The sequence below is a fragment of the Symphodus melops genome, assembly GCF_947650265.1.
Source record: "Symphodus melops genome assembly, chromosome: 7".
NCBI lineage: Eukaryota > Metazoa > Chordata > Actinopteri > Labriformes > Labridae > Symphodus > Symphodus melops.
In genome coordinates this window covers 21,178,891-21,189,685 of record NC_136697.1, presented here as the reverse complement: position 1 = coordinate 21,189,685, position 10,795 = coordinate 21,178,891, and the positions used below count along the sequence as shown (strand labels likewise).

At 42.1% G+C, this 10,795-nt stretch overlaps 1 protein-coding gene across 1 annotated transcript; it reads right to left on the bottom strand.

Annotated features, from left to right (window-relative positions):
* Positions 1 to 117: 117 nt before the first annotated feature.
* sec62 (SEC62 homolog, preprotein translocation factor) lies at positions 118 to 10,272 on the bottom strand. The gene is made up of 8 exons (XM_079347687.1): positions 10,173 to 10,272; positions 6,784 to 6,892; positions 5,763 to 5,868; positions 4,765 to 4,978; positions 4,325 to 4,420; positions 4,182 to 4,242; positions 3,980 to 4,099; positions 118 to 3,260 (listed from the first exon to the last, which is right to left on the bottom strand). The coding sequence occupies exons 1-8, from the start codon at positions 10,206 to 10,208 to the stop codon at positions 2,716 to 2,718; spliced, it is 1,287 nt and encodes a 428-aa protein (XP_079203813.1). The 5' UTR covers positions 10,209 to 10,272; the 3' UTR covers positions 118 to 2,715.
* Between the last annotated feature and the right edge of the window lie 523 nt (positions 10,273 to 10,795).

Genomic DNA, 10,795 nt, shown 5'->3' with positions numbered 1-10,795 from the left:
TGGACAGTCATTTCCCATACTCTCAGCATCACTTCTATGAAACAGAGTACACATTTTATTGTAGGCGTACATCGAGTTCTCGTAACGTGAAAAATAAAGAGGAAACTATGGCATGTCGATGCTTTCTATAGTTTTATTGCAATGATAAGATACAGATATATATCCAGACATCCAGTTTCTTTAAATTATACTCCAATATTGCATGTGACTTTTTTTCTTGACCAGAGATAAAACACAGACGTTTGAACTATTTCACTTTGATTTCTCCCAGAAATGTGCGATGAGAAGCAGCAGCAGCGTAAAGAGTCAGAATAATACTACAATATACAACAGACCGATACTGTGCAAGAGTCAAGAACAACTGGGAGAACGATTTCATTTTCTTTTTTCTTTCTCGCTCTCTTTTGTAATGCCATTCTTGGGAGTACAGTGGCTGGCAGGACGTAAGGATAGATGCACTTTGCCCAATTTGAGGAAGAAAACAAAAGACAGATGTTAGAAAGGAAACAAGGTGTGGTGAGTCTCAGACAGTCGGAGAGCTACGAGCCTCAGCGGGATTACAGGAGAACAGACTAGTACATTTAGAGCGGTGAGTTCACTTGTTAAGCATCTGTACAGGGCCGTGTGAAATACATCCAGCTAGAGCCAGATTCATTAGGAAACCATTTGGATAGCTGTTAACGAAGGTTTGTCTGTCGCGAGAGAAATACAGACCAACCGACTACATCGCACATTCAATGTTAAGGTGGCAAATGTACAAACAAAAAAATAAAAAAAAAATGTTTCTATATCGACCGCTTTCTAACCCCAGAAGTTTCCTTTAAATAACGACTACATTTCTTTTCATGATCGTATAAAACAAAAACAAAAAGGAGCATTACAAACACTCCAATGCCTCCTCGTACAAAAAGAGAAAAAGCTGAAAAAGGTTTTCATCATTTTTTTTTTTTTTTAGACTGCAAGTATATCTTTGATATATATCGATAGAATCCATATATAAATGATACATTTCTATTTCTTATACTTAAATATAATCCTCGCTATGACTACAAAGAGCGTCTAACACGGCTCGAGGCTGCAGCGGATGTGACCGAGCAGCTTGGACCACAGGCTTCCACAGAAAATGTCACCGCAACATCGGATTGTTCAGACCCGGATGAGTCAGCTGGCTGTTTAGACATTTCATTGGTTTGGCTTTAAATTACATCCACACGATCCGAGTCTGCATGTTGCCTTTTTTTGTGTCGATCAAAAAAAAACAAAAAAAACCCTGTGACTCATGAACCCAACGTGATGGAGGCCGCGGCTCATTGGAGAGGCTGAAATGAGCAGCTGTTTGACTCAATAAGGGATTTAACACTTCATCAACAAAGCTGTCAATATCTGAAGTCATTGATGAACGGACTCAGCGTTCCTGCTCTGCTCTGGTCAGTTTAACTAGATTCATGAAACGTCACACAAATCCGGTTTGTTTGACGCGTGAGAGCAAACGCCTTTTATACGGTTTCATTGAGACCAAAATGTCTTTGTCATAGTTTAAACCCAAACTTAAATCAACCGCTGCTTCTCCCCCCCATCTTTATTTTTCCAAACATCACAGATTTTAAGGAGGCATCACATTGCAGTTACAAAATTAAACTAAGTCATGACATGTAACTTTAACATGGCAGCTTGCTCTCGCGCTCTTGTTTATAATCTGCATGCTTAACATCAGTATCAGATGTGTTTGGCACTAAAGTTTCACTGATGTCTCGGTTCCTGTTTGCAAATAGGCTTCATATCGTCTAGATTTAGTTGTACGACAAATGCTGAAATCTTTTTCTAAAAAAGAAAATGACGTTCGCCAGCTGTGTCCCAGTTTACGCTTACGGATGAGTTCCACATTAAACATGAACTAGACTGTGGGAGGATTGCACTATGAACACCAGTCCTTCAGGAAAACAAGCTTTTCTTTCTTTTTTTTTTATTTTTAACTCCAGTACCTCAAAGAGCCAAAACTCCCGAGCCAGCCAACATATGGTCGATTTCTTTTTGTATCCTTTGAGTAATTCCAGGATTTGGTCCGTCTGACTCGAACGCTCACCGGTTCGATGTCTGCCTGAGAAAGCTGTCAAACTCACTGGTGCTCCTGCAACAACACAACAAGGTGAATGAAGAGGGCCTTTCTTCAGAGATACTGATTGTACCGACAACAGTGAGCTCGTAAGACGACAATGACGACAGAAACAGAGGAGGGAGACAGCAGCACTGTCTTCCCTCTAAGATCTCGTTTCAACCACACACAAAAGTAACCATGGGGGACATAAATAAAACATTTGGGGTTGAAATGACACAAAAAGCTACTTGAGAGCGACGTGGAGACTAAGTAAGACGGAGAAATGAGCACTGTCCTTCACCACTGTTGCAGGTGTGATTGATTTTTCGGGACAGCTTCCTCAGGCAGGTTTTTTTTTCTCGATTCACATAAATCACAGCGAGGAGTCGGCTCCACGTAAGGCTTCCCCTTCGCACAATTTGTTTTTCCTCGTTGTCGGAGCTGCTTTTGCTTTCTCCGGCGCTGATCTGTGGGTACTGTGTCAGTGGAAGATCTCGACAACAAGAGATGGAGCGTCTCCTCGTGTGGAGACGCGACAGGCAGGTTTTTCCTGGGATCACAGAGGAAGGAGGGAGGGGGCTAGAGAGAGGAAAGTAAAGAGTGATGGGATTGTAAGAAGTTTATGTTTCAGCCGCCTGGGCTTTAGTCTCACTCACGTTCCCTTCTTCCCTCTCTTGCGTCTCCTCCTCCTTCTCCTCGTCCTCTTCCTCCTCCTCCTCCTCTTCTTCTTCTGTGTGCTGCTCCAGCTCCTCCCTGGTGATCATCTCAAAGTCGTTTCCGTTGCTGTGCTGCGAGCCTTCATCCTCCCGCCGGTCGCTGTCAGTGTCCGAGTGTCGATCCGTCCCCTCACCCTCTTTACTCTCCTCCGCCACCGCATCTTTACTCTCCTCCTCCTCCTCTTCCTCATCGTCGTCCCCGTCCTTCTTCTCGCTGTCCGACTTTTCGTCGCTGTCTGACTTCTGAGCCTTGGTGGATTCTCCGTTGTCCTTGTCGTCCGTCTTGTCTGAGCCCTTCTTGCTGCTGGCTCGGGGTCCTTTGTACTCGTGAGTGTAGAGCGGCCTGAACGAGTCGATGAAGCCCACGTCTGCGGTCAGGTTCGGGAGGAACCAGAAGTGATGGCGCCCCCCTGTCACCACCCAGATGATCAGGAAGAGGATGCAGCGGGCTGAGGGAAGACGGAAACAAGTGGGATCAGTATTTTAAAAGGGAAAGACTTAGTCAATCCCCACTCTCTCTCTCCTTGATTTCCAACTCTATCCGCTGTCCTATCTCTCTAATAAAGGCTCAAAAAGGCCAAATAAATCTTAAAGAAAATAAAAAAAGAAACTACACGTTGTAGACTTTTCTTCAGGCATGAAGACAGTTCTTTTTCTCACTGTCTCTCTGAAGAGAAGCAAACAGGGAGTGAACACGGATGTCAACACTCTTTTCTTTATGCCGTGTCTTTCACTGTCCAGCCTTCTAATCATTAAGATCGATAGATTGATACTTTATTGATCCAGAGGAAAATTCAAGAATTTAACTACATCATCAAACTTTGACTGTACTTCTGAAAGCAGTGGTGCGACTTTTATTCCAGATGTAACAATAACTGTAATCTATATTTTCAGTGACTTGTCAAATACACTGCAACCCACCACATCTGCTCCATCTTTACTTTCTCTTTCTGAGAAAGATTATGATGTTACTCTTTGTTAAAGTCTGTCACTGAAATGGGAATCCCACTCTACTATTGTAAATATATTTGAATCCAAAGGTTGCATCGTGCACTATATTGTAGCCTTTAAGTAACAACCACAGTTGTCTGTTTTCTATTTCAGTGGCAGCAGAAGTCATGCAGGAACTTCATTTCTTTTATTCTTTTGTTAAGGTCCCCGTACTCACCGACAGCCAGCAGCAGTATACTGGCCACGAAGCAGCCGGCTGCTACACTTAGATAGTAAACTCCTACGCGCATTTCTGCAGGCCACAGAGGGAAAAGTGTGGCTGCGATCACTGCAATAACTGAAAGAAACACAAACAGGGTGAGTACAGACGAGCCTTCTTCTTCCAACTCAATTCATGTTTTCTCCACCGACCGACTCACCCAGGATCAGTCCCATGGCGAATGTCTTGAAATGGACAGGATCATAAATCCACACGTACACCTGAAGGGAAGGGGGCAGTTTGTGTTTTAGATTCGAGAACCTTCAGAATACAACACTGCGTTTCCTCTACACACAAACTCACCTCATTTCCATCGACGAACAGCTGCTCCTCGTGAGGCTCCAGTTTGAACTTCTTCTTCACCTCTTTCTTCTTCTTAGGAGTCCCAGGACTGTCATCCTAAGAAGAAGAATGTCAGAAATAATCAAACAGGCTGACCTCTTCTCTTTTTGAAAAGACTGAAACTGCTTTGACATGTGTGTGTGGTAAATACGAAGCCAAAACCAAGAGCCCAGCTAACTTCTCCGGTCGTAAAGAAATTCAGTCAGATAGGACAGAGAAGAGTGACAGGAAACGACCGAAGAGTGGGGCGACATGCGGCAAACTTTTGCCTCTGCATATTTGGCGCACACTCTATCCTGCCCTTTTCCGCTTTTAATGTTATATGTGTGAACGATATATTAAAGTGTCCGAGAGTTGTCTTCTCTGCTGTTATCTGGTGTGGAGAATGTCTAGAGACTTACACTCTTCTCTTTCTTGGCTTCAGCGACCTCAGACTCTTTCTTCTTCTCTTTCTCCTTCTTCCCTTTTTTCTCCTCTTCTTTGCTGCTGTCCCCCTTGGCCTTCTCTTTCTCCTTCTCTTTTTCCTTGTCCTTCTCTTTCTCTTTTTTGGTGTCCTTCTCAGGCTTTTTCTTCATCACTTTGAGAGCCCGGTGGAAGAACTGCTTCTTTAGGAGTCTACGGAGAAAGGAGGAGAACAACGATTAGGAAGGACCTTCTGAAAACACAAACGTAGGTTATGCAGGTTTATTGTGAAAGGGGACATTGTCTGATTGTTTTTATCCTGCCATGTAAAGATGTCCGCCTTGTATTCCTTAGCTTATACAGTGACATACTCTGCAGGACTAAAATCACACTTCACTTTTAACTTCAGTGTCTTTGTGATGGACTGTTTCTGCACCAAATAAGCTTAATGCAGGGTTCACTTTTCGTTTTACAGTAAACTGAACATCATGAAGGTAGCAATTTAGAAAAACCTTTGTTTTAATTAGGACATATTAGCCACACCTTTTCTACCTTTTCAATGAATCCGCTGTGGTGAAAATGAAACATCTGTGCTGTGCTTTGGTCCAAATATAACAAATCAAGCATAAGGAGGTTTGTGACCCTGTAGAAACCAGCTCTCTCTGAACGCTTCGTTTTGGTGTGTGTCTCTTTAAATGCCGTGAGACCGCCCCCTAAGATTTCCCCGTAGACATCACTCCTCTGTAGATAGAATAAAAATGGCAGACCTGCCCAAAAGTTTTGCTCTAGGCTGGATGTGGAGTCCATGGGTGGAGAGACCAGTGGAGGAAAGGGTATTTTCTTACCAGATTTCAACTTGTGATGTCACAAACACAAAAAAGCATTTGTGGTGTAATTTGTGGTAAGACTAATGCAGACCAGAAACAAACGACTGGATGGATTAATTTCAAATTTTGAATGAATGAGAAAGATGTGCAGCGGCGTGTTCACGGCTCACCTGTTGCAGTAATCCACGGCAGACTCTCTGGTGGTGAACACGGCCTCCTCTCCCTTCTTCGCCTTGGCCCACTTGGAGTCCAGCAGACAGTCCACTGCCTTGGAGGCTAAATATAGGGACACACAGGTAGACTTTAAAGGACACTGGGCCAGATAAATGTCCCACAGTGATTCTCCTGGTAAACAGTGATTACAGTTTTATTACCAGAGGAGAAGATGACTCGTTCAAAGTAATTGCTCCTTTTAAATGTAATCACTTGAGTCTGATGAGGATACGAGCCCTGAACAAGGCCGTGACATGAAAGTGGATTTATAAGCACCAAGCAGACACAGACCAATGTTGTTACTTATTTATGGTCTTTGTACGAGATAAATAAAGCTGACTGGACTTGATGATGTATCACATCCTCATCTTTCTTCACATTGTTACAGATCCAATAATATTACATGTAAAAGCAGTTGGATAAACCTGAACTTCCTTTAATGAACAAACTGTTCTTCTGTCTTGTTTGTTAAACATGTGACAGACTCACAGCGTTCATTTTGTGATTAACTGTGATCCCTCTTTATCACTTCTCGATACATAAATCATTCTGGAAATATTGATCACAAAGTGTTCAAAGAGCTTTTAACTAGTCGCCGTAGGTGAGAAGAGAAGAAAACTAATGAAGCTGTAATAATAGGTTGAGGATGTAGAAATAATGCTGCCGCACAGCAAAGAGACTGTCAGGTCGTGATTCTACCCACACCTACAGAGTAAACTATGATGGATGGATTCAACCACGGGACAACACATGAGCAATTATTAAGTTGGAGGATCAGGTCTGCATTTTGGACGGCAAAGAAATCATTTAAAAAAAATTAAAAAAGGCCTCTGGGACATAACCCAAAACAAACACAGACCTCCAGTTGAAAACAACTGGCTGTGTGACAAACTGAAGGCGCACTTAGACAGTCATATCCTGATTCACGCTCAACACACTGTCCACTTGTTTAGCCTGTTAAATGATCCGAGCACGTACCGATGAAGTAGTCCACTCTGTGACCCATCATGTTGGTGGATTTGGTGGGGCAGTTGAATCGAAGGTACTTGGCCACCGCCTTCTCCTCCTTGGTGGGTTCACTCACCTCCTGCAGTGAGCGAGTGAGAGACACACACACACACACACACACACACACACACATCAAAGTCAGCTACACGAGTCAGGGATCAACACATTTCACGTGGACCAGGTCGAGCACATCAGATATTAAATCAAACATTTTCATGTGGTCTTCCTCTGATCCAGCATTGAATAATCCTCCCAGCAGACTAATATGCTCGACTGTCATTCATCTCAATAGTTGTGTCTACGTATTTACTTGAAATCACACAAAAAATAAATAAACTGCAGAAAGATGAAGAGCATGGTTCCTTTGACTGACAGGTGAAGGTGTCTGAGCTCCTCTGAGTCACTCTTTGTTCTCTTTGGTGTCCAACATCCTGTCCAAGTAAATGTCTTCCACAAACTGAGATGATTATAGTCTGAATGTATGCTTTTGATCTGTAGAGAGAGAGAGAGAGAGAGAGAGAGAGAGAGAGAGAGAGAGAGAGAGAGAGAGAGAGAGAGAGGTAGAGAGAGAGAGAGGGAGACAGGGAGAGAGAGAGAGGGAGACAGGGAGAGAGAGAGAGGGAGACAGGGAGAGAGAGAGAGGGAGACAGGGAGAGAGAGAGAGGGAGACAGGGAGAGAGAGAGAGACAGGGAGAGGGAGAGAGACAGGGAGAGGGAGAGAGACAGGGAGAGAGAGAGAGACAGGGAGAGAGAGAGAGAGACAGGGAGAGAGAGAGAGAGAGAGAGAGAGAGAGAGAATATCTCTTCCTCCAACACTTCCCTTTCATTTTCACAACATCTGCACTGTTTCGGTTCCTGCCAGCAGCGCTGGAGCACACGCCAAAACAGAGGGAATGAAAGCATCAGCACAATGAGATTCAGTGCTGCTTTAAACCAATCCAGCTGGATCGGGCCGGCAACATGAGGAAGAAGAGGCCATCAAACAAGCCTTTGTTTAAAGACGCAGGTATCAGGCAGGGCACACAGCTCTGTTTCATGAGAGCCCTACAAGAAAAAGATCCCCCGTCACAGTCTACAGGATCTACCTGGCTTCATCACGGGAGGATTAGCTGCTCTCTGACTATGTGTGTTACGCTTACAGCTCTGGTCTTATTCTCAAACGCCTTAGTGCTCATGGGGGAAATAGGATATGAATGATGAGGGGAAAAAACCCCATTGAAATAAAGAAGGAGACAAGTGTTGTGAAAAGCAGAGTGATAGTGGGGGGAAGCCTGTGTAACTTCTAAAGAGATAACAGACTGCACATTGGGCTGTTATGTAACCCAGCTGGGACACTGAGTTCAGTGATTTATTTATTAGGATCACCTGCCTTAAAATGTCGTTTATTCAATCAGCTCTTCAGCAGTGGGATGCTATAGAGTGCATTATATATTTTGTACCGTGCAATATTTATTCTTTTATTTTTCTGCCGTATCCATTCATAATGTATTATGCTGCTACCTGTAAACAACTCCTACCATACACAGCCCATCTTACCTTAATTAGAGTCACTTTTTATACTCTTCTTCTGTCGTCTTTCTTTTTAGCTGTGCGCACTTTGAGGTGAAGCCAAATCATTGTGTCGTACAATTATATAATGACAGTTTATGGGGAGGATACAATCTCTAAAAAAAAAGCTTCAAGTTTCAACAAAAGCGAATCATAATACTTGTCTTTGAGGAATAATTCAGCTACTGCTCATGTGACAGTGTGTGTAACATTGAGTGTAACAGCCAGCCCTCTATTGGTTGTGGTCTGCTCATAAAAGAGTTAACAGTATATGTGCCGTTATACAACTGACTTTAAACAGGCAAGATAACTGGGAGCAGTGTCCAGTCTGTGACACACATCTAGCTAAAAGTCAAGCTTACTTAACCAGACCTATTAAACTAGATAGAGTTTCAATTTAAAGTGTGTAGTTGTTGTTATCTTACCTGGGTGATGGAGTCTAATAATGCAACAGGAGCTAAACATTTGTTCAGCAGTGACACACACATCTGGACATAAACTGAGTAGATTTACTTTCACAAACAAAGATCTAATGCATTAAAGCTGGCTTTGAGTGTGTGTATGTTCTGTATTAAAGGTTAACTTTGGAGAAAAAAAGGGGATATACATGATGGCTGTGGAAGGCAGAGTAGTGTTTCTGTCGGCCTCTCATGTTTCATTCAATGTGTTATTATGCAGCTGAACATTTTATCATATCATCCTGAGGCTCTGTAACAGACAATTCAGGACTTCCAGTAATCCACAATAACAAAAGACGGAGTGTGAAGAGTTCATCTTATCAGACACTACAACGCTATCCCAAATCCAAAGTACATCATGACATATGCATGCATATGTTACAGTTAATATACCAAGACTGTACCAACCCAGAGCACGTCTAGAGACGAGTTTACAACCAACTCAAACATTTATACATACAGAGAATAAACAAAGTACTGCTAAAAAAAATATTATTATTTTTCAATTTAGTCATTGGTTTCATCCTATTTTAATTTTAATTACACAATAAACTCTAATCCTGCAAAAATAATTATAATAATAATAGCCTGAAGTACTAGATTTGGGGAAAGCTTACTATGTGTATGAGCTCTCAATCAGTCAATAATGAATTACTGATCTGGATCAGTGCACGTGTATAAATTAGCAGCTGAATGGGAAACAGTTCATCTCTTCATGTCTTCTTTACAGAGGAGTGACATTTGATCATCATTGTCTAACTAAAGCTCAGTAAAGTCGCTTTTTTTCTAAACACTTGAGGGACTTTGCCAACTCTTCAAGCTGTTGCTTTAATCGAGATCAGTTTACTAGCCTTTTCTCCTGGAGCTTCGATGCCTACCTGCTACCTGAACGACGCGTTAAGTGACAAGTTGACTCATTAATTTCCTTTTCACGCTGATAGTTTGACGTTATGTAAACATGTCTGATTTAGGCTGACGCAGCTTAGCCAGAAAAAAACCTCTACAGCCACTTCAAACATAACAAACATGACCTACTGCAGAGAACACGTACAGACAGACACATTAAACAGTGGTTTAACATGTAGTGCAACAAGTTACTGTAGCTAGTAGAGATGATAATAAGCTCGGGGAATGTTTATTAAAGTATAACTACTGACATTTGTTTCTGCTAGCAACCATTTGCTAGCTAATCGCTAGCCATCATATGGCTGAATCTCGCGCCTGTTCAGAGCTCCTCTCGAGGATGCTGTCCTTCATAAATACTCTGCAACATGTCGTTAAACAGCGCCACAGTCTGAGATGTTGGTCTCCAACCTGCTTGGGTAGTTTTTCCTAAGAATCAAGTGATGTTACCTGGATCCGTTTCTTGTGCCTCCTGCGCTCCGCCATGATCCTCCAACTCAGCTCCACCAACGATCGCGAGGCTGGGCTGAGTGCGCGGATTCAGTGTGTACTATCGCGAGACTAATTAATGTCTTTTGGGGAAGAAAAATAAACATCTTTATCTTCATTCATAAATGATACCATTTATCGAAATCACATCTAAACGTCTATTTATGTGTATATTACGAGTATCTGACGGTTTGAGGTAGGCTCTAATTGTCCAGTCAGACCACAGTGTCAAAGACTTTGTACTTAAATTAAATTACAATCAAGTGGTAAATAGTTTATTAATTACTATTATTAATTTACTAAACTATTACTCCACATGTGTTTGTTACGCACCAACATTTAAAACATTCAGTGAGCTTTTTCAACACAGGGGACTTGATAGAAACTTTTATCAAAAGTGGCTTTAAATTGAAAAAGGCCTAGTGTAGGCCTTCACAATAAAATACAATTTAATATAAAATGATACTATACAGGATACACTATTCTATAAAATTCTATATCATGGATAGGCTGACATGAACATTTTGAGCCCATCCATTTTAGGAGGATCACAAGGGACTTACTAATTTGTTAGTTGGAAAAAA